At 39.1% G+C, this 25,088-nt stretch overlaps 1 protein-coding gene across 1 annotated transcript in view; it reads right to left on the reverse strand.

The window, feature by feature from the left end:
• The window catches only part of SPRED1 (sprouty-related, EVH1 domain containing 1), a 103,239-nt gene extending 82,521 nt beyond the window's left edge, over positions 1-20,718 (reverse strand). Inside the window, exon 1 of the mRNA XM_011989328.1 lies at positions 19,827-20,718. Within this exon, the coding sequence (XP_011844718.1) occupies positions 19,827-19,858 (32 nt within the window). The 5' untranslated portion in view covers positions 19,859-20,718. The remainder of the gene's footprint in view (positions 1-19,826) is intronic.
• Positions 20,719-25,088: the final 4,370 nt, after the last annotated feature.

Below are 25,088 nucleotides of genomic sequence, written 5' to 3' on the forward strand. Positions count from 1 at the left end.
AAAAAAAAAAGAATCGTAGAAGAAAACCTAGAAATCACCATTCAGGGGCCTTGGAAAAGAATTTAGGACTAAGTCCTCCAAAGCAACTGTAACAAAAATATTGACAAGTAGGACCTAATTAAACTGACAGCTTCTGCACAGCAAAAGAAACTATCAACAGAGTAAACCCACAGAATGGGAGAAAATATTCACAAACTATGCATCCAAGAAAGATGTAATATCCAGAATCTATGAGAAACTTAAATAACTGAACAAGCAAAAACAAAAAACCTCATTTTAAAAAGGGCAAAAGACATAAACAGACACTGCTCAAAAGAAGACATACAAGCAGCCAACAAACCTAAAGAAAAATGCTCCATATCACTAATCATCAGAGAAATGCAAAACAAAATCACAATGAGATATGCCATCTCACACCAGTCAGAATGGCTATTATTAAAAAGTTAAAAAATAACAGATGCTGGCAAGGTTGCAAAGAAAAAGGAACACTTACACAATGCTGGGAAAGTAAATTAGTTCAGCTGCTGTGGAAAACAGTTTGGAGATTTCTCAAATAACTTAAAACCAAACTACTACTCGAGGTCGCGCACGGTGGCTCACGCCTGTAATCCCAGCACTTTGGGAGGCCGAGGCAGGCAGATCACCTGAGGTCAGGAGTTCGAGACCAGCCTAGACAACATGGTGAAATCCCTGTCTCTAACAAAAATACAAAAATTAGCCAGGCGTGGTGGAGGGTGCCTGTAATCCCTACTACTCGGGAGGCTGAGGCAGTAAAATGGCTTGAACCTGAGAAGCAGAAGTTGTAGTGAGCCAAGATTGCGCTACTGCACTCCAGCCTTGGCAACGGAGCATGACTTCAGCTCATAACAAAAAAAAAAAAAAGAACTACCATTCGACCCTGCAATCCCATTATTGGGTATATATCCAAAAGAAAATAAACCGTTCTACCAAAAAGACACATGCATTCATATGATCACTGAAGCAAAGACATGGAATCAACCCAGATGCCCATTAACAGAGGGCTAGATAAAGAAATGTGGTACATATATACCGTGGAATACTATGCAGCCACAAAGAAGAACAAAATCATGTCCTTTGCAGCGACACGTATGCAGCTGGAGGCCATTATCCTAACTGAATTAAGGCAGGAACAGAAAACCAAATACCACTGTTCTTACAAGGGAGAGCTAAACATTGGGCACTCCTGGACATAAAGATGGGAACAATAGACACTGGGGACTACTATACGGCAGGAGGGAGGAAGGGAAGTAAGGGCTGAAAAACCATTGGGTACTATGCTTATTACCTGGGCGACAGGTTCAGTCATACTCCAAACCTCTGCATCATGATATATGCCTTTGTAGCAAACCTGCACATGTACTCCCCAAATCTAAAATACAAATGTAATTTTTTAATGAAATCATTTTTATTTTCAGCAGTTTCTCCTCACTCTACTGGGAAAAATGTATTTCCCCTAGCGGGGAATCAGTACCTCTAAGTCCTTTTTTACCAAAGAACCAATCAATCATTTACTTCTAATATTAGATTGAGAACTGCATGATGGAAAGATCTAGATTTTATTCATCTCCAAAGTCTATTGTCCAAACACCTGGAACACATAAGCTTCAAAAACGTTAGTTCCTATCCTTTCTCTAACATATAATAAATGCTCAATAAATGTATGTTGTATCTATTTCATTCAATATCAACATTAATGACTGCCAAACCTAAGAGCAATGTAAAATCCAGGAGATGGACTAAATATGACTAATAAGAAATGCTGCAACATCCTGATCTCCATCTGTTTGGCTGTTTCTATTAGCCCAGCATTCCAATGCACATGGATGATTGATCCTTCAGGGTCTGCCGCACTGAAACATTTAATTACCACTAAAATATGTAGCATACACATGACTTTGAATTAAAAGACATTTCCTTACTGAAACAGGTCTAAACACTATTTTCATAGAATCTAAACACTTTAACATCTGACATTTAGATAATATCCCACTTTGGCATGATATATGGATAATTAGGTATTTATTACTGGGTCTAATACTTTGCCACTCAATAATTATTAAGTAAATTCTCATATCACCAGAAGAAACATTTTTATATAATATTTATCTTTTAAAACCCAGTGTCTACAAGGTAAAATAAAGCAAAACAAACAAACGACAATCTATGGTTCATCTAGCAGATCATAAAGATTGGCTTTATAAAGAACGACCTCAAAGGTATCAACAAGAAATGTTTAAAGAAAACATTTCACTCAATTTGAGAGACTATGTACAAAAGCTTATATATGAAGATTAGTATACTAATTAGTATATATACATACATACATTTTTAAATTTAAAATTCAACCAGTATTAAGAAAGGAGTAACTTCTAAATTTAATTTAATGCTGATTTGGTTTGGCTCTGTGTCCCACTGAAATCTCAGGTTGAATATGTAATTCCCATGTGTTGAAAGAGGCGCCTGGTGGGAGGTGACTGAATCATAGGGGCAGACTACCCCCTTGCTGTTCTTGTGATAGGGTTCTCATGAGATCTAGTTTTTTGAAAGTGGGTAGCACTTCCCACTTGGCTCACTCTCTCTCCTGCTCTGCCTTGGTAATGTTTGCTTCCCCTTTCTCTGCCACCATGATTGTAAGTTTCCTGAGGCCTCCCAGCCAAGCTTCCTGTGTAGCCTACAGAACTGAGTTAATTAAACCTCTCTTCTTAATAATTACCCATCTCAGATGGTTCTTTATAGCAGCGAGAACAGACTAATATAAATGCCATGTCTGTGAAACATCTAAAATTATCTTACATACCAGTGGCAAATTCCACATTTTGGAAAAAGCTATGCTACCTAAAGTTACCTCTCTATGAAAAGAAAATTAGAAACTTTCTTCAACAGAGTGAATGGAGAACATGTCATAGTTTTCAAAAAACATGTTGGGCTTGAAGGAACAGAAATGCTCCAGATTTGGGCCGGGCATGGTGGCTCACACCTGTAATCCCAGCACTTTGGGAGGCTGAAGCAGGCGGATCACCTGAGGTCGGGAGTTCGTGACAGCGTGGCCAACACGGTAAAACCCTGTCTCTGTTAAAAATACAAAATTAGCCGGGCATGGTGGCGCACGTCTTTAATCCCAGCTACTCCGGAGCCTGAGACAGAAGAATCACTTGAATCTGGCACACAGGGGTTGCAGTAAGCCGAGATCGCGCTACTGCACTCCAGACTGGGAGACAGAGCAAGACTCCGTCTCAAAAAAAAAAAAAGGAAAAGAAAGAAATGCTCCAGATTTGTGCCATCCAATACAGTAGTCATCGCTAGCCACTCGTGGCTACATAAATTAAATAAAATTTAAAATTTAGCTCCTCAGTCACTCAAACCCACTTCAAGTACAGCCAAATAACTATATAGTAGCTACCATACTGGATACCACAAACAGAATGTTTCCATCATCACAGAATGTTCTATTGTACTCATTGCTTTAGATTCTCAAATGATTCTAATAAAGTCCAACTGGCAGCAAATGGAAGTAAAAATTTTAGCAGATAACAAAGGTAGTATCTTTCAGTAAAGTAACAAACATTTGGAAAACACTGTGAGAGACAGTGAATTAAATGCTAGTAGGCATGGTGGCTCACACCTGTGATCTCAGCACTTTGGGAGGCTGAAGTGGGAGGACCACTTGAGCTCAGGAGTTCAGACCAGCCTGGCCGGCCAACAAATCAAGACCCTGTCTCTACAAAACATTTAAAAATTAGCTGGGCATGGCGGCAGGCACCTGTAGTCCAAGCTACTCAGGAGGCTGAGACAGATGAATCACTTGAGCCCAACAGTTCAAGGTTAGTGTGCTGTGATTGTGCCACTGCACTCCAGCCTGTGTAACAAAGTGAGAGACCCTGTCTCTTAAAAATACTGGCCTGGCGCAGTGGCTCACACCTGGAATCCCAGCACTTTGGGAGGCCCAGGTGGGCGGATCACAAGGTCAGGAGATCCAGACCATCCTGGCTAACACACGGTGAAACCCCGTCTCTACTAAAAATACAAGAAAAATTAGCCGGGCATGGTGGCGGGCGCCTTCGTCCCAGCTACTCGGGAGGCTGAGGCAGGGGAACGGCGTGAACCTGGGAGGCGGGAGCTTGCAGTAGCCGAGATCGCGCCACTGCACTCCAGCCTGGGCTACAGAGCCAGACTCCGTCTCAGAGAAAAAAAAAAAAAAAAAAAAAAAGTTAGTACTATAAATATGATTTCTGTTTCTACAACTCCTTTATAATCTGATGATTTCAAAGACTGAAAATGTACTAAGGTACACAGGAATCCCTCTCCAACTAAGATGATACGGTTACTATTAAGGAACCAACAGTAAACACTTAAAAACTTAGAAAACAAGGTTAAGAGACTGAAGCCATAAACTTTTAACACAGCCTGTGAAAAATCTTTTAATTACCTTACTTTCATTAACATAAAGCAATAAGGAAAGTATGCTCAAATAACAGACAGAGTATTAACAGTATCTTTTTAAATGATAGGTCCTGTATGATGATTTATCGTTTACTATACTCTGGTTACTTTTAAATGTTTAGTCTATTCCCCCGCCCCCTACATGGTCTCAACATCCTTGTGAATTTGTTTGGGGATGATTGGTAGTCACTAGGGCAAGTGTATCATGCACACACATAACTTTTCACAAAACAACAGGATTTACTGTAACAACACACAGGCTGACTTTGGTACTCTATTCCATTCTACATGAAAAGATAATGCTGATGGAGACCCACTGTCATTGAAAAAGTCCCTGCTCTAAACTACTGTGATTCGGGATGTTGTTCTCCTCTAAGGATGTATCTCCTTGTTGGTAGTGAAGATTCACATTTATGTTTAGCTTATTTCATGAAAATAAGAGATAACACTAAAAGGCATAGGACACTCACAAGAGTGGGTTTCAAGGCTGAGCTGTGAGAGATTGCAGAAGAATTCAGAATTGAATTGCTGTGGCTAGAGAAGAGATAGCAAATGTTATTACATCATTGCTTTTTCAGATGTCTTCACTGAAGTGCTCCAAATGATATGGCAATGTATTGCAAATTAATCTTTTATAAGTATATAATTATTTCTAAATCTAGTAAACTAACTCAGATTTATGTGAACACTGAATTCTAATCACTGGGACAGTTGTTTTCCCAATATGAAATGTTTTTAATTATGTGTATTAGGAAAAGATGGAAAGCTTTTTAAACACTACATCTTTTCATAAGTATATCCTATGGGCATACGTGTATGTATGAACACCGCTAATGTCAAAATGCAGAATGTACTTGTTACTGTGACGCAGTCAAAAAGCCTAAAAGCCATTGTTTTAGAGCATAGGCTCTGGAATCATAAGACTTCACCAAGAATGTAAACTTTGCCAAGGCATTTAACTTTCCCGCACCTCAGTTTCCTCAGCTTTATAACTTGTAGTAGTAACAATATAACAAACACTTAAATGGTTTTTATGCAGACTAAATGCATCAAATGATTTTAGGCCAATGCTGTTAGATACGAGCTCATTTAATTATGTACTGAGAGCTACATAAAAGCACAAGGTACCAAAGAACAAAAATGGAATCTAAGAAATTTGAGAACAAATATCATTACAAATAATCTACAATAGAAAAAAATGTGAATTTTCAGAAGTGGTAATTGATACTAAGACTTTTATAAAACCACTTGTACTCTTTGACACAGTTATCCCACTCCTGTAAATTTATCTTAAGAAATTAAACAGAAGAAAATATTTACATGCAAAATGATGCTTATTAAAAATGTTATTTGTAATAGCAAAGAGCTAGAAACCTAAAGTGTTCTTTAAAGAGATAACAAGTAGGTAAACTTTTGGTAAAACTGTGAAATATTACAGGTACTAAAATGATTATTTAAAGACTATACATATGCCTAAATCTTTATATTAAGTATATCAGGTGATAATCAGGTAAATAATATGCATATATACACAAGCAAAAATGTGTATGGAACTAGATGCAATTGAAAGCTATGCTGGGTTTTTAGTTTATTTCTTTTGATGTAATTATTGCTCATTGTCTTCCTAAAGGGTTTTAGCTTACTTTCATTCTTTTCCTTATACCACCTGACTAAATCTGAGATAGGGTAAATGCAAAAATTGGATGATCTGATATTAGCCAGTAATTGTAAGTCAAATTATCCTTCTTATGTGCTATATGCTAGGGCCTAGTACACAAAACACAGTTCAAACTCAAAAGCAGTAGAGTCTATACAACATCCGATAATTTTTTTTTTCTTTTTGGCTCACTTAGAAGCTAAGTTTGCTTGCTCTTCAAGTATTGAGACCAGGAAACACTGCTAAGGAAAACTAAGGTGGCTAGAAGCTAGTCTGTCTCATTCATCTCTCGCCACTTTCTTCTCTTTAAAAATGATAGTACAAAGTTGAAGAATATTCTGATTTATTTTACTTTAGCTTAGTTAGTTAGTTAGTTAGTTAGTTAGTTAGTTAGTTAGTTAGTTATTTTGGAGACAGAGTCTCACTCTGTTGCCCAGACTGGAGTGCAGTGGCACGATCTTGGCTTACTGCAACCTCAGCTTCCCGGGTTCAGGCGTTTCTCATGCCTCAGCCTCCTGAGCAGCTGGGACTACAGGCATGCGCCACCACGCCTGGCTAATTTTTTGTATTTTCAGTAGAGAAAGGGTTTTGCCATGTTGCCCAGGCTGGTCTCCATCTCCTGAGCACGGGCAACCTGCCCACCTCAGCCTCCTAAAGTGCTAGGATTACAGGCATCAGCCACGGTGCCTGGCCCTAATTTGATATATCCTTTGGGGCTGTTAGATGTTCTTAACTGTCACTAAGTTAGTTAAGTTTCATTTTTGGATCCAATAACCTTCAGCAAAAGAAAAAGTAGGTGCATTCTTCATCATATTTTTAGGTTCCTGATTTATGCTCATGTAAGATTTTGATTCACACATAACTCATTCCTAAACCAAGTTTGTGATTATGTGTCCAAGGCAATTATTTTTGAATTAACAAATTACACAGTTTTTTCAGAATACTAGGACTAAACATCAGGCTAAAGCAAAATGTAAATGTATTTTTGCTTTAGTTGTTAATAACCATAAAACTTAACTAAACATGAGCTTACAGACCATCAGCTGTCCAAATTAAAGTTAACATACTAAATCAAGAACAATGAATTTCTAGGTGGCAGAACTAGTGCCTCCATCTAGTAGGAATCTTAGTTTAATTACAGCTGCAAAAAAATTAAATTTTAAACCTTTAATAATTTAATAATTTCCCTAAGCTGAAAAATCTTCCTCTCCCATTCTCTCCCACAAAAATAGATTTCTGCTTGCCATACAACAATATTTGAAAAAGTTCCTGGACTGAACTGTAAGCAAGATTTTTTTTTTCCATTAAAAATGATGGCAAGACACCAAATCTAGTTAGACTTCCAAACTGTGCTCAGGTATTAAAATTATTTTAATAAGTTCTAGAAATATACTCCTTTTATAACTAAATAGTTGTATTAAAAATTAAACAAAAAACTAGCTAGAGCTAGTTGTTTCTCTTACTAACCTACTCAAGACTGGTTACATCTTCCTCTTCAGTCTTTGCCCAGAACATGGAAGAAAATTTTCACAATATAAATTATTTTTCTGATTTTGGAATGTTTAGATTTTAAGTTTTTCTGAAAAGTTGCTTTCTAACATTTAAAATGAAACACAATTTTTCTAAGCAGGTTAATAATCCTTTTTAAAAAGCAACCCCACCTTCAGGCTAAATGAAAATGAACACTGATTATTTTATAAACAGAGTACTTTCCTTCTCAAGAACTAAAAGTTCTGTTTAATATTCTTTTATCTCCAATCAAAAATGTTATTGTAGGGAGAGAGGTTACATTCAGAGGTTGTATCCCTCTGAAGCAGGGGCATATTATCCTGGTTTTATAGATGAAAAAGCAAGCACAAAGACAGGTTATGTTATTTGCCAATGTCTTAATGCTACAGTCAGCAGTAACCCCAGGATTATGTTAGTTGTGAACAACAGGTTAACTGTAAAATTTAAATTAGTAAATTTTTATTTGAAAGGACTTCTCTAACCACATTAAGAATGGAGTACCCAAAGGCTACAAAATCCCCTAAATGACAATATAATTTATGTGGATAAAACCCTGCTGATACAGTCAACATCTTGGTTTGCCTCTCATAAAAACGTAAAGTTCTTAACAAGACCTTAATTTGAATAGTTTATTTACATGTCTCTCTTCCCCTCTGCTTCCTAATTCTCAGAATCACTCGTTCCTGATAGGACCATTATTACATGACATCCTATCATTGCTAATACTCTCAAATCTTCCCAGCTAAACCCTTCCCTTTCCTTATCCTCTTCCCCAATACGCTTTTCTTCAACCTCCAACTCCAAAATCCTTACCCCTGTCTCTTTTGATTGCAGAGGGAGGTGGCAACAGTGATACTAGCACTCTAAGTCACTCAACCCACACTCATTAAATACACTGGCACTGGCTTAGGATTTCTCTCCACCTCAACTCCTGATACCACCCTAAGCTATCCAAACATCCATATTGTTTACTTCTTAAAAAAAAAAAAAGAAATTTAGCAGATCCTGGCCTCTCCAACAACCTTCATCCCTGTTTCGACTTTAATCTTCCCTTACATGTCATCACTCTGGAGCCATTGTTCTATGATCAAAATCTGTCTGTCTTTCCATTTTTCCCACTTACACTCTACATGCTCTTTAACTTTACCAAAACTTTCAGTTCTTCAAAACAGCTGTCAATTCTATGTGTCAATCTACCACTTCAAGCTAATTTTTTCTTTAAAATCTAATCTGTCAATAAAGTATATGACATACAGTGTGGTATAAATACTGTGCAATTTGAATCTCAGTTCTACCACTTTACTCTCTTGTGTGGCCATGGCAAATTACTAAACCTTTCATGAGTCTCAGATATCTTCATCTGTAGACTATGGATACTCAGCTCACATGATCTCTAGAAGGATTAAACCTAACAGTGTCTGACTATCAGTAAAACAATTTGATAGGCTGTGCTAGGCCTTGCTCCATCAATTACACCATTCCTGAATTCTTTCTTTCTCTTCCTCTCCACTACTGATATCAGTCAACAAATAACTTCAACTACTAACTTTGCCCTAAATGACTGCATCCACTCTGTGACTTCTCTGCTCCAGCACTTACTTTCTCTTTAATCTACAGCAAGCTCATCCAACCCACGGCCCACGGGCCGCATGCAGGACGGCTATGAATGCAGCCCAACCCAAATCTGTACACTTTCTTATAACATTGAGTTTTTTTAGCTCATCCGCTGCCTTTAGTGTTAGTGAATTTCATGGGTGGCCCAAGACAATTCTTCCAAAGCAGACCAGGGAAGCCAAAAGATTGGACACCCTTAACCTATAGCAAAACCTGATTTCTGTCCCCATTATTACTCCCACAAAGGTCAGTGACATCTTAACAATTAAATCCTTGTCTTAGAAATCACCAATATAATTTTTCTGCGATATCTAACACTTTCTTACTACTCCTTTTTCCCTTGGCTTCTAAAATACTTTCCTCTCAGAGCTCTCCTACCACTTAAGCCACTTCCATCTTTTGGTGTCTCTTCTTTCTTCTGCTCTCCCTTAAAAACACTGCTGTTTCTCATCTGTCATCTTTCCATTATTACTTAATATTCTCCATGGGAAATTTTCCACTGGCCTCAACTACTACGTATGCTGAAGATGTCACTATAACTCTACGCTCTTAACCTTTTTGAGAACTCAACCTATAGTTAAAGCACCTTGTTGGACACTTTCTATCTTGACATCCAGTAAGCACCCAGACTAAAAAAGATCAAAATTATGGGGTTATTTTCCCATTTAAAAAACCGGGTCCACCTCTATTCCCACTTTCATTTAAAAGCATTATAGCAGCCTAAATTTAAAATGTTCAAGTCATCCCACAACCTTCCTACTCCTTCCTTCACATTCAGTCAAATAATCGTTGGCCATTTTAATTTTTTCTCATATGAATCTCCAATAGTTCCAAATGCTCTTCTCCCAGCTCTGTTTTGTTGCCTTATTACATCTTCCTCATCAACTGAAGTTCATTTTCTTCTGCCTCCAATCAACTGTCCTAACAAGCCCTGTTTTACACAAATTGGATTATCATTCCCTCACTTAAAATACTGATTCCCCACTGCCTACATAATGAAAACTTCACCTGGTGCCTCTCATTAAGTATGCTTACTGACTGAAGACAGTTGTGGTGAAGAGGGAGGGTAGCTCAAAGAACAAATTTTCTTTGAACTCTTGAGTGTTTCATCTATAAAATTAATGGCAACACTGTTCAAAATTCATCTTATTACTAATCAGTCAGATAAATATTCCTCAACTTTTCAAGAAAAACTGATTTCCAGGGGCTTCTGCCATGCTCATCTTGTGTCTCATATTTTAGGCCTAGCAACCACCCCTTGCCCCACAGTTGGTGATACACAGGGAAGCACAAATCTATACTACTCACAGTCTGGTCCCTTAACACTTTCCTTATCCCCTCACAATTCCTCCAAACAACTGTATCCAAAACGGTGTTGCCTTTTCTCCAACTTTGCCTTCTTTCCATGCTTGTCTTCTGCCCCCTCTCTTCCTGGTTGGAATACCCTTCCCCCTTTCCATGCTCTCATTCATGGCTGACTCCTAAAATGCCACTTCTTTTCTGAAGCCTTCCTTTACACACAGTCACCATCCTGCCATCCACTCCCAGGTAGAATCATTTTCTCCTTGAGCCTTGAAGAACTTTATAACCAGAACACCCATCACATTTCAGAAGTATCTATTTCCCTCGTTAGACTGTGATAGCAATTTTAAAGTTTTACTTATCTTTGTACCTGCAAAGTTAAGGCAAAAGTCAAGTGCCTAGTAAGCACTCATTCAAATGCCACTGACCTGAATTTCTTTGGGAAAAAGTTACTAATGGTCCCTGTTCAAATCTATCCTGAAAGTGTAAAAAGTCAATATATATAACCCAGCAACTAAAATTCTGAAATATTTAATAATGCTTTCACATATTAAGGGGGGAAACCCCAGAACTCCCCAATTCCAATCTCACAGTATAAAAATAACACAATAAAACAGTTAAAAAAAAAAAGTTTAATGACTGTGCTGAGGTTAATAAAACACTCTGAAGTGGTAAAAGTTACAGTAACTTTGAAAAAGTGGCATCAGAAAAGACACAACTCACTAAATTTTATCTAAATTTTTGGTAATCCTGCTACAGGATGCTAATACACAGAAGTCATTTAAAAACACTGTGTATTTGTAAATGTAATTCCTAACCACGTGAACAGCTCAAGTAAAATGTGTTTAATCACATGCAATGGTATCACTAAATACTACCAGGAAAAAGAATTACATTCCACATTCCAAGTTCATAATGGCCTTTATCCAAATTATGACTCCTGTTATATAGATAAAATTTAGACATAAAATTATTAAACTGATATTAGACTAAAATTTAATTCCAATTACTCTTTAATTTACTAAAGGTTATTATTTGCTCTCCAAACACAGAAAGAAATGCCTTGCAAGGTAACTCAGAAATTTCAGACACAAGGCAATTTTCACCAGTCAATCCTACATCTGAGTAGCAGAAATGATATATTAATTCAGAAATACAAAAAAAAAAAAATCAGTTAAGATTCTAGAACTCTTGGACTAAAACCCCAAAGTCGAGTAAATCCCACACCCTTGTTTTAAATCAAAAAAATTAAAAACCTAAAATTCTAGAGAGCAGAAAAATAATTTGTCTCTACATTTATGAACATTGACTTTATTATGGGCAGAGATTAAATGACATTTCTGGCATTTATTAAGATCATATCATTTCTCTCCATTAATCTTCTAATGTGATAAAATGCACTGCTTTCCTCATGTTGATCCATTCTTACATCCTCAAGATAAACCCCATTTGACTGTGAGGCTTTGTTTTGTTTTAATTCACTGAGTGAGGTTTGAGTTGCTATTTCTTAAAAATCTGCAGCCACTATTTTGCAGTATTTCCTCTCCTCTATTCTATTCTTTTGGAACTGTTAGCTGTATGTTGAAGTTATTCATCTTATCCTCATGTTTCTTACTCTTCCTATTTTATATTTCTATCTTTGGGTTCAGGCTTCTGGGCTTCTGTCCATTGCAGAAGATTTTAACCTTTTCGGTCATGGATGTTTTTGGCAGTCTGGTAAAGCTTATGACCCCTCTCTCAGAACAATGTTAGGGGCCTAAAACAACATATATAGTATTACAAAAGAAATTAATTATATTGACATAGGGACCAAAATATTTTTCATTTTGATACAGTAATAATGTGGTTCCTTACTAACACTTTAAAATATATGCTCTAGCAATAGGTTTAATAACTATAATAATTTCAAATTAGTGATGACTATAAATGGTATTTCAAGATAGCTGTAACAGCTAACAGCAATTGTGCTATAAAAAAAAAAATCTGTAGTTTCTATTGGTGTTATGGGTTGAACTGTGTCTCCTCCAAAATACATGTTGAAGTCCTAGCCCCATGACCTTCTTAGTTAAGATGAGGTCATACTACAGTAGGGTGGGCTCCTAATCCAATAACTGGTATCATTCAAATGAAGATAGACACACACAGGGAGAACACCGCTATGTGATGATGAAGACATGGAGTTATGCAGCTTCAGGCTCAGGAATGTGAAAGATTCCCAACCACCACCAGAAGCAAGGAGGACAAAAGAAACAATTCCCCTACTGGTTTTAGAGGGAACATGGCCCTGCCAACTCCTTGATTTTAGACCTTTAGTATTTGTGAGAGGATAAATTTGTTGTTTTTTAAGCCACCCAATTTGTAGTACTTCGTTACAGCGGCCATGAAAACTAAAACTAATACATTTGCTGTCACAAGTATCTCTAACACTGTCATGGCTTGTTAACATTTCCTTTAATTTATGAATGTTAACATATTTCAGTTAGAGATTAGTAAGAATAATGTCACATTTTCCTTCAAGCCCACAAAGACTCTGAATTTTAAGAACCCTTTGTCTATAGCAACATAACGCCTTAGCGTAAAATTCATTATTAATGAACTGTTTTTCATTCTGAGTACTGCAAAAAAACAATCTCACAGATATGTAATAATTTTGGTTCTGGATTCCGAAATGCAGCTATGACACAATACTTATCATAAATCTAAACATTAAAGAATAACAAAATTCATTACCTGAGTTAACTTCTTAAACTAATATACTGTTATCCCTTAGTGTTAGATTATTGATTTGTATAAAGGACCTAGTGAAAAGGTTTACTTTTGTAAGTAAAGCATAAAGACTGGTATCTTGTTAGCATATTCCTTGTAGAACTAATCAAGTTGGTGTTTAAGCCCAATAGCCTTTTGTTTACTTATTCATCCACAGATGGAGGCCATACATTTTTCTCTTTTTTTAAATGAGGGCTGTGTATGGTGGCTCATGCCAGTAATCTCAGCCCTTTGGGAGGCCAAGGCAAGAGCATCACTTGAGCCAAGGAATTTGAGACCAGCCTGGGCAGAACCCCATCACCACAAAAAATTTTAACAATTAGCCAGGTGTAGTGGCGCACCTGTCGTCCTAGCTACTCAAGAGGTGTGGGTGGGAGATCACTTGAGCCCAGCAGTTCAAGGCTGCAGGGAGCTATGATCATACCACTATACTGCGCTCCAGCCTGGACAACACTGCAAGACTCTGCCTCTTTAAAAAATTGATAAATAAAAAACAAAATCGAGTAATACAAAATTTTGTGTCATCAAAGATACATGGCTATTAAGCCCAACATAAGTCTTGAAAGATTATTAATATACTAATTGTTTCCAAATTTTGCATCTTACTTGTTCAAAATGCATGCTTTTACCTCATCATCCTACCACTTCTACCTTTAAGTATTTCGTTTAAGTATGTCAAAAATAACAATATAATAAAATTAAAGTCTAAATCATACACCATCAACAAAGGAAGAGCCCATATGATGCTTAGTCCAAATTCTTTAATTTACAAATCAGCAAACTGAGGTCTACAGAGTACATGATTAGAGAATAAATTAAAAATAGCTACAAAAGAAATGCATCTACCAATTTCAAGTCCAGTGTTCTTTAGACTATACCATACTGCATAGAAGATGATAAGAGTTAAATAAACGATGTACAAATGGCTTTTACATGAGCACTTAAATTCTATTTATAATATTTAAAGACATTCCAGTTACCCCAAAACAGCCTAATACGTTTTTAAATCAATTTTATTTTACCATAAAGCACATTTAAAAAATAAGACTTCATTTTCCACCTTCAAAATTGGCAAAGAAAAATCAGACAACTGTGCAGACATTTCAAAGTGTAAGCACTCTCATATACTAAATACTTATTTTCTAGAGGGCAATTTAGCAGAAAGAATAAAATTAAATATTTGTCTCTCTTTTAACTCCATTCTTAGACTATCTCAAGGGAAAAGTAAGAGATATGGATGAAGACAGAACTCAGGATGGTATGCAATATTGTTCAAAAATAACTAAGATACCCAACAACAGCGGACTGATTAAAACTAACGTATATCATACACTGAACATAATGTAGCCACTAAAAATTATATTCTAGAATATTTAACCATTTAAGAAAATATCACATTAAGCTACAATTGTACCCACTGTGCAATTCCATTCCACTGAGAATGAACACATATATATAGCTACATAAACTACATAATGCTTTGATAAAGCAAGTGCTTGGCACACAGTAAAAATCTAATAAATGAGTATGTTTCATCACCAACATAAGAAAGGTTTCCATGTATACCAAAATGTTAACATCTGTTACTTAATGGCAGAATTGCAAATAAATTATTATTCACTTTAGAAATCATTTTGTACATTATCTGAAATAAACTACTACTCTTACATGAGGTGAAGCATTTTTTAAATTGGCATTTTTAATGTTGTTCCAGTTCCTACTGAAAGATGGAGAAGAAAAGCAGGCTTGTCTTTACCAATCATTTCCCCAGACTGGGTAAGACTAGTCAAGTTCAAGTTATACAACAGAAAAGGCTAAATTGTTACACTTTCCCCTTAGGCACTTCTCAGTCACCAACAGCTGCAGTATAAAATCAGGGAATCTGCTGCTGTTTACCCTTTCCTGATCAATTTCACTTCTTTATCCCTAGTCAGTTTCTCACCCTTGGCACTAATGTGGAACCATGGAAAGAGAGAGCAATTTAAAGAACTTAAAACTGATAAATAGCTGGAGATACATATTCCTAAATGTTGGGCTTCCTATGCCAAAAAAGACAGAGACACAAATGTCTACCTTCCTGTAGATATAACACGGGCCTTCAGATACACCACATAACTCAGAGGCCCAGCACATCCAAACATCCCAACAGCATTTAGGACAGTTTTAAGCCTGATCTAAGTTATTTCTCAAACTTGCAGAAACAAAACATGTCAAAAATCAGGCCAATTTTGGTCTTTTCTTAAAAAAAATACGGTAAGCCTTCTTAAACAGGTAATAATTTATTTTTCCCATACTCTTTTTCAGCCTATTTTTCTAACACAGCTAATGATCTCAAATGTACAAATTCAGAGAAAACAAAAAAAGTGAGGTAATATGGCTCCATTAATTCAACCACATTTGTAGAGCATTTGCCATCAAGCACTATGCTAGGCATACAAACAAAAGTGGGGGATTACAGAATAGCGGTCATAGAAATAAGTAAATAATCACAATATTATATGAATTTAAAACTAATATACATATGTACAAAGTACAGAGGCAACATAGAGGGAGAGAGTGTTGAAAGAGGGTAAGAGAGAAGGTCTTCTGGGGAAAAATGACGAATTTACAAAAGTTTGTAAGGAGAGGAATTCTAGGTATGGTATCATAGTATGTTTAAAATATATAATTCAGGATCATAAACTTTTAAGTGAGAAAGCAGAGGGAAACTAAGTTGAAGCAAGTATGCAGTCATTTAACTGATTTTTACATTGGTCAACTGAATAAGCAAATTTTTATATTATGTATACACCACATCTATATAAACAAACATTAGATGTATATACACAGCTTTCCAATGCTTCCATTTATTTCTAAAATGTTTTCCAATTTTATATATATATGTGTGTGTATGTGTGTACATACATATGCACATGTAAAATGTATGGGGTGAACATATGTTTATTTACACTTATCAAAAATAACTCACCACTGGGTATATTTTTTAATGAGGCACTAAATGATATAACCACAAAAATTTGCTATTTATGGAAAAATGGTTCAAACTCAGATTACAACATAGCACGTTTATCATACGTGTTCTAATTCTAATTAACCTAATTCCAAAATCTAATATAATCCCAACTTGCTATTAGAAAACCTAATACTGACATAGCAAGTGTTTCTGGCTAATGTGAGCCTAATAAGCAAAATGCTTATTATTTCAGCTACTTCACTTCTCCAAATGTTTTGGCCAAATTGACAAAAGGACATGTAGTGCTACATATACTCAATACCAAAGGACAAAAACTAAGTATTATATAATATGCCTTTAAATGTTTAAAACTCTATTTAGAAGGCTAATAATGTAAAATATGGTACAGTTGTATCTATCGGAAACATTTGACTGGAGTATTAAACAATCTCTGGGCAAATTACCTACAAAACAAACATTTATGTGGCTATTTCCTCTACTATTTATAACACAAACTGTTTCGCTCTAGAGTACATTTATTTGCCATTTTTGAAAAGTAAGATATTTAAACATAAATGTGAAACCATCTAAGAAATGCTTTACTCTATTCTAATTTATTTCTTCCTTATTTGGTCTGGTATTAAAGCAAATCCTTACACATAACAGATCCCCCACTAATTCTTGATTAAATATATTCTCACAGTCAGCCTAGGAGTTATCCATTTCTCTATACAGAACTTTAATTTCAAATAACAGAGCATGTACTAGAGGATTTCAGAATGAGGCCTTACTGGATTTTACCACAATGGCTATTTAGAAAGGGTTAATGGTTTCCCAAGAAACTGGTTAGTTTCACTTTTCTTGAAGGTTGAAATCAGGTGAAAAAGAAACAAAAGAATGCTAAGAATAGTCCCTACTGTAATTAAATCCCTAAGAGCAATGGCTTTAAAAAAGAGAAAAGGGGAAAATAATTTAAGGCGCAAATAAAATCCATGTTACAGGGCAGTTTTAAACTGTGCTAAGGCCTTAATGGCTTCTGCCATGATACATATCTTTCTTCATAATATATGACTATAAATAATAAATTTCCATTTCAAAACATTAGTTCACCTATTAAAGATGAGATATAAATTACCATATTATAAGCTATATTCCAAATAAGTTCACTCTGTGGTTTATCTAATGCACAAGCAAACAAAATTGCTGGCTCTAGTAAAACTGATTATCAGAAGAACACATTATTTTCTAATATAATAGAGTTTTTTAAAGTAAAACCCCCAAGATTTTGTTCCCATGAAGAGTTAACCAAAATATCATGCTAAATATTATTATCGCCCTACCCAAACTTAAAAGTATTACAAAGCTCCTAGGGAATAATTTATTAACAAAGCAGGATAAATCTGTGAAAAAACAATTTTAAAAGTCTGGGTGAGTGAGGTAATTTCCAAGGTGTCCCATTCTAAGTACGTTTGGATTTAAAAATATATATTTAAAGCAATTCTCCCACTGAAGATTACCATTCGGTGTTTCAAATATCGACATCTTGGGGATTAAATCACTGGGAGTATTTTCTCAGTTTATTTTAACAGCAGTAGAATGCACTATCACTACACACACACACAAAAATCTGTGTTCTCAAGTTATTTATGGCAAGTATTTAAAAAACGGCCATTTAGAAAAAATATATTTTACATGTGTGAATTCACATTCCATCATCTGCTTTTTTTATTAGCTGCAACAAGAAGGAAACAAGCAGATATTAACTGCTTTAAGAAAAAAATTCAACTGGTAAGAAGTCTTTTCCCATTTCTAAAAGAAAACCTAACATTTTTGATCCAAACTATTTGTTTGAAAGATGCCAATAAAAGTTACCGTCATTCCGTTCAGCGTTTTTAGCAGCTTTTCTCCTAAATAACCATTATCTGAAATAGACTTCTTGATCTCCCTCAAAGTAGATCTAATCTGCAGAAGGCAGGGAGACACTGTACTGCACTGTGAATGGACAGCCAGGTATTTTATGAATGGAGGCGATCACGTGATCCCAGCACCTCCCCGAACTGATATTTCCCACATAACTGTGTCAACATTCTCAGAACAGGGGTAGTTGTTTGTGTGTGTGTGTGTTTTTAAATTTAACCTAAAATTTCACGTTCTTCTTACCTTCTGAACTCGAAAATCTACACACAGACAAACAAGTCGCGAATTTTTTTTCTTGGGAAATCCTTTCAAGATGTCCAAGGTGATGGATGTTTAATTATTTTTTTTATGAATGAAGAGTGTGCTATGCAAATGAGGGCGATTCACAAAAAGAGAGAGAACATGGCTGCCACTTCTGCTTCTACACTGCACTGACACTGCAGCAGTGTACCTCCTTCTACGACCCGCTCAGCAGAAGCGTGTGTTTTGGGGTGGGGAGGGAGTAAGGGGGGAGGAAATGTTGCTTGGCCTTTCTCTAGCTATTTTACGTTAAATAGGACTCGGCACTAGACTTTATAAAGTTCTTTCAAAAACGTTTGACTTTAGTAATGCACTGTATTTAAAGGCATGCATCCAAAGGACTAAGTCCTAACTCACTTAACTCTTTCCAACCCTCCAAAGATAAACAAAAGTTGAACCTAATTACAAGAAAACGGATGCTAATATTCCGCTTGGAATTAAATCCCTTCTCAATAGAAAAGTGTTGCCAACCATTATTTCTCCATGCAGCTGTTAACGTTAAAGCAAAACATTTAAAAGACGAAGTATTTCGTTTGGAAAGCAAGGAGAAAGCCGAAATAAGCAAAAACTTAAACGAGAATGCTCTAAAAGTTGATGAAATCACCAACATATTCAGCAATGTAAATTCGGTTAAATCAACGTAAATCATGTGTTTTCACATAGCTGAAAGGTAAAAATTAGCGTTCAAAATTCTCCTCCGTTCCTAATGAAGACACGTTCAATGTTCACAAAGGTAAACTCTAGCTCAACATCTCCCACACTCCAGGTGTCCTTAATCCTATTAAATTCTAAAAATGTTTCCCTAACCCTATTTTTTACAAGAATCTTATAGGTCATAAGTTTAAAAGGGGGAGGGGGGAGAGGGTGAAGGCTTAATCGGTATTTAAGAGTCACTGACTCATCGAATTAAGATTCAAGAGCAGTTTGCTGCAGGAGGTGCTCCCACACATTAGTTTCCAAGTGAAACAGCTATAAAGGAAGCAGGATAGATATTGACGGTAGGGTGACTGATATGTGAGTGAAAAAGGACGGGACAGGGCTCTAACAGGCAAAGGGGTAGTTTCTGCTCCACTTCCATCCACCCACATTATTCCATCTCATGGACGTACAATTGCCATCCTCTCCCAACACTTAATAGCCTTCCCCAAAATAAAGCAACTAAATGTGGGAGGGTGGGGAGGGGTGCTGCCACTAAAAATGGCCAAAGAAATCAGCTATCTCCAGAAGATGCACCGAACTCTCCAGGGTCGCAAGCTTTCCGGCACCCAAGTCTCGGATGGGTCCGGGGGAGAGCCGAGGGCGGATTGGGGGAGGGGGATTAGCAATCGAGATCAATGAGGCGCTTACTCGTTGTCAGAAGTCGCCGTCTCCTCGCTCATCTTTCCCTCACCGTGATCCGATCTGGAGATGGAGGAGCAACAGCAGGCGGGGGAGCAGCAGCAGCACCGAGGGGCAGGAGGCAGCGGCGGCCGGGGGGGCGCGGGGGCAGCGGCACAGGGGCCTCACCATGGTGGATGCCTCACCCAGAACGGTGCCCCCCAAGCCGGGAACCCCGGCCACCCCCACAGGGGGGTGGCGGCAGCAACCTCCGCCGTGGCGACCCCAGCCTCTTCCCCCGCCTCAGTGCCCAGCCAAGGGATCCGAGGAGGCCCGGTGGAAAGGGAAAAACAGAGGGGCTGCAAAGGCTGACTGGAGAGCAGCTCCTCCAGCCACTGGGGTGGAGCGCAGCGGGGTCCGGCCAGGAAGGAGCCGGCGGGCGGAGAACTCGGGAGCAGAGGCGGCGCTTCCCTCAGGGATGCGGCGAGGAGGAAGCAGAGCTCCGCTCGGTGGGGGCCGGCGGGGGGGTGCCGAGCCCAGGCTCCGGGCAGCGGCGGCGAGGTCCTGCCGGAGCCCACCCCACCATCTCCCGCCTCGCCGCTGGCTGCCCCTCAACCCTCGGCGGCGCCTGGGTCGGTCCTCAGGCGCGGGCAGAGCCGGGCTAGGGGCCCCGCGGCGGCAGATTCCTCCAGACACGCTCCAGCCGGGACTCCTCCTCAGGGGGAAGGAGGGGGCGGCGGGGAGCGTGTGAGGAGAGGGGCAGGCGAGCCGATCGCTCCCACCCGGCCGGAGAAGAGCGGGCGGGCCCGGGTCCGGGGGGCAGGATCCCGAGAAGCGGCGGGAGAGGACAAGAGCGGCCGCAGGTTCCCCACCAGCCGGTGCCCACCAACAGCTCAGCGGGCCAGCTCCTCACGCCCGAGAGAGGGGAGCCGCGAGGGGGGCGGCGGAAGCGCTCACGCCGCCCGCTCCTTCCGCCGCCGCCGCCGCTGCCCGAACCAGGGGCGCCCGCGAGAGAAGGAGGCGAAGTAGTCCCTCGCGACTTCTCCCGGCCGCTCGCTTCCCCCGGAGGCCAGAGCGGGCGCAGGGTGGGGCTGCCGAGCGGGGTGCCCGGGCTGTGAGGGTGTGTGGGTAGGACTAAAAGCCGCGGCCTCCGGGCGAATCACTGCAACTCGAAGTCGTTTGCAGCATAGCAAGTTTCAGGAAAGTAGTTCCCTCCTCCCTTCATTTCCCAAATCGTTGTCGAGCCACTTAGCGGGGAAAGGGGGAGGGAGGCGGAGGGATATCCGCCCTGCACCGTGCTCGGTGTGCGTGCGCGCGCTCCAAACTCTTGGCACGCCGCGAAAGGGGGCGGGGGTGGGAGCTGCGAGGGGAGCTGCTAGGGAGGTTGCATTGTTGTGGCTCTTTACTCCCCGTTACTCTGCTTGGAATATCCGGGTTGCTTGAACGAAGAGGCTAGAAGGACAGTGTGGCTCAGAGGGGAAATCTGGAGGCTAATCTCTTCTGCCGTGTGTTTGTGTATGTTTTCCTCGCAGAGCAAAGAATGGAACTGGCATGAGTTCATCTTTAGTTAGTGGGGGTTAGAAGCAGGGACTGTGCAAAGAGAGCTCCTCCTGCTGTCCCCCTAGTTGCATTGCTGCAGTCCCCTAGCTGCATGCACGACGTGTGTGTGTGTGTGAGTGTGAGAGAGAGAGAGAATATGAGAATGTATGTGTGTTTTAACACCTCGCCTCGCTGCCTGGATTCTTACTGCGCAAGGGGTATGCTGTCAGGGCATTCATCTCCGAAAGCCGGAGTGATTGTTAATGGAGAACGACTTCCATTGAAGCCCAGGGTAGGCGTGTTACATGAATCTGGCGCAGCCAGAACGGAGGAAATAACTCCCGCTGCGAGTGAGGTTGCATAACTATAGCGCAGGAGATGCTTCTGTGGCACGAACTGCTCCGAACGGAGGCGGACCGTTTGGATAGACAGCTGTCACGAATGCATTGTTAGAGGACAATGTATGCATTCATCTCAAAAGATATTTGCACAGAAACCTACTGGGGTTGCGGGCTGGAGCCTAAGGTCAGCCCAGCCACAGGAGTCAGAGCTTCTGGCTCTGCAAATTCTATTATCTCTTCTCTACTTAGAAAGCCAGCCTATGCATGAACCACCCTAGGGGACTGAATCCCAAGCGCTCCCAAGTTCCTGACGCATCTTCCCAGATATAAGTCTCTTCTCGCCCTGCGTGCAGTGTTTTCCTCTTCCTTCTCGGGTTTGTGCGACCTAAGAATGAAGGTTGCCGCTTGGTGCCACATTGAAGAGAACAATTCCCGAGGGAAAAAAGAAGTTGGGAGAACCTCGCAACAAGGCAGCACTCCTACCATCCCTCTCCAGGAATCGCAGGATTGTTGTTCTGAGAATGAGCGTGCACAGTAGTGCCCTGTTAGCAGTTTTTTGCACGTAGCAGGTGCTTAATAAATGTTTGACGAATGAACAGAGGTGCTAAACCAGTCAACGTGCCCAAAAAAAACATCCCATTGATTTCTGAGGTCTCTTTATGTAACTTGCTTCCTGCCTCAGCAGCGGCATTGTCCTTACTCTAAGAAAGAAAGGGGCAATGTTGGTGATGGTCTGTGCTAGACATGACCTCTAAACCTGACTTTTTGAACTTATTCTTGCGAAGAACCTATACGTGGGAGTGTTGATACTGGCCTCTTCCCCTTGCAGGACTACGGTTAACCAGTTAGGCTGCTCAAGTTTCAATCAAGTCCCATCAGTTATAATCTGTGTTCTTATCCAAGTTACTGAAACTCTGGGCCTGGATAAGATGGGGATAATAGTACTTAACTCATAGAGCTGTTGTGCTGATGAACGAGATAATAATATACATAGTTACTTAGGACAGATTTAAGAATTCATAGTAAGAATAGGTCCTAGTTCTTACTACTATTTTGTCAGAGATAGTAATAAACTCCATGGCAAAATAGTGACAGGGGCTCCGTGCTCTGAGGATTAAATGTAAAGCATTCAGTATTCTTGTTCATTCATTCAACAAATAATTACCAGTTGCTAGACACATGGCCTGGTCCTTAGTAAGCCATCAATAAATGAAACTATCACAGTTATTATGATTAAATAGAAGGAAAGTTGGTCATTTGCAAAGGCCTTTCTCTTTTGAAGATTTGCATCTGTTTGAGGTTCCAGTGTGTCACGGAAATCGTCAGTACAGTCTTTGGGACAATCTTGGTTGTCATGAGCCAGGCACTGTGCTGGCGACTTCCACATTCCACACACAGCTTACATAAAGGGAGCAACAGGTGATCAATAGCCCAAATTAATGCTTTAAAGATTGCTCTCAGCTCTACGACCAAGACATAATCACCAAACCATTCACAACCTTTGGTGGTCCTATGCCATTTCTAGGACACTTTTGTGCCCTTCTTTCAACAATGCATTTGTAGTTCTGTCACCCAGTTGTTAAAGATCTTACCGGCTTTTAAAAAATTTGCTTTGGTTTGGCAGAGCTCAGAGTCTTCTACTCTGAAGCAGTCAGAAATGGTGCTACTGTTCAAAGCCAAGAGATCTTCTAGTCTGACTGTCAATCACTGGCTGCTCTATACTCAGGAGGTCTTGACTGATCTATCCAGGTGTCTGGACCTTAAGAGTAAAGAGACACAGCAACCAAAGACAATGTGTGAGACCTTATTTGGATTGTGACGTAATTATTTTTAAATTTGGGACAACTGGAGAAACATGGAGATTCGATGAGAGCAAGGAATTTTTGTTTAAGTATTGGTTTATGGCAACATTTTCTTCTTCAAGTCCTTACCTTTCAGAGATATGTACTAAAATATTTACAGATGAAACATTATGCTTCAGAATAATCCCCTGAGGAGGGGTGGATTGTAGGTGAGGAGTAGGAAGAATGGGTAAGGATATAGATGAAACAAGATTGGTTATAGATGAATGATGAACACATTCTCTTTACTATTTTATAATTTAAAATGTTCTATAATAATTTTTTAAAAATACACTGCAAGTACTTAAAATCCTAGACCCCAGCTCAGAAATTGTAATCACTAGGTCTATAATGGGGCCATGTTTTTGTAAGTATGCCAGGTACTTGGCTCTTTTTAGTCCTTCATCATCTACTCGCCCTTTCCTTGAAACCATTTTTGTCATCCTGTCTCCCAGCACATCCCTGATTGAAAGCTGTGTTCCAGCCAAACACAGAAAAGGGTGGTCCATGGTGTACCATGAGCTTAGACAGATACTGGTGAAGGCCAGAGGGATAGTTCAGTTAGGAAAGGTGGATCCAGCCAGATGTGAGAAGCTAACTATAGATCACAGTTTTGTCTTAAGTTCCAATGCCATTCAGTTGGTACTAATCAAGAAGAATTCTATGGCCACATTCGGGCTCAGCAAGAAAAGAGAGACTTATATTTGCTCAGTTGTGTTTTCTAAATGGGCCTGTGGGAAGGAAGCTAGTCACAATAACTGCTTATCATAAGTGACTGTATTATTGCACTCAGCTTTAAGAATTAGCCACAACCATTTAATGACCTGTTAGAGGTAATTAATTATCAATAGCATCCATGGGTCAAAGAGGGAGGAACAAAAGCACAGTTGCCAAGTAATTGTCAGTATAGGATATGATCCAAGTTAAGAAAGGTACAAGTGGATTCTGAGTTCCATGTAGGTATCAGACCAGGGTTTATTCACAAGGACAGCAAAAAGTAGGCTGTTCTCCCTGAGACACTGGCAGATGGCATGCCACTCTCCAATTCAAAGTTTCTTTTCTTTTTTGCACATTGCTCAGCCCATAGTAATTATCTTTCTTATGAATTCAGAATTGGTCTTCTCAGATTCTTTTATTTTTGCCTTTGCTGTTTACACCTGTGTTGATAATTATTATTTTTGCTGATTCATTCTTTATGAGTTTATATTTGTTTTCCCAGTTAAATTTTAGTGACTTGAAGGTAGGGGCTGCCCTTTATATTTTCTTGGCATCCTTTTTAGCAGTGGTTTTAAGTAATAGAGGCTTATTAGGTGCAAAGCCTTGACTATGTATAAAAATGAAGCTATATTGACTGACACTGGAGTCAAAATCAGGAATCCCCTCTGGTTTCCTATTGGGACTTAATACTATTGCAGTTTAGCATTTCACATACATGGTGCCTTGCACTAGAAGCTCTCATCAGATATTTGTGTTCTTGAGAAGCCAAAAGAGGAGACAGCCATGCCAACATATGAGGTTCTAAAAGCACATAAAATACAAGTGCCTATTTCCATTTCTAAAATTACCCTTAA

This window comes from Mandrillus leucophaeus, unplaced genomic scaffold, assembly GCF_000951045.1.
Source record: "Mandrillus leucophaeus isolate KB7577 unplaced genomic scaffold, Mleu.le_1.0 Scaffold35, whole genome shotgun sequence".
In the NCBI taxonomy this organism is placed as follows: Eukaryota; Metazoa; Chordata; class Mammalia; order Primates; family Cercopithecidae; genus Mandrillus; species Mandrillus leucophaeus.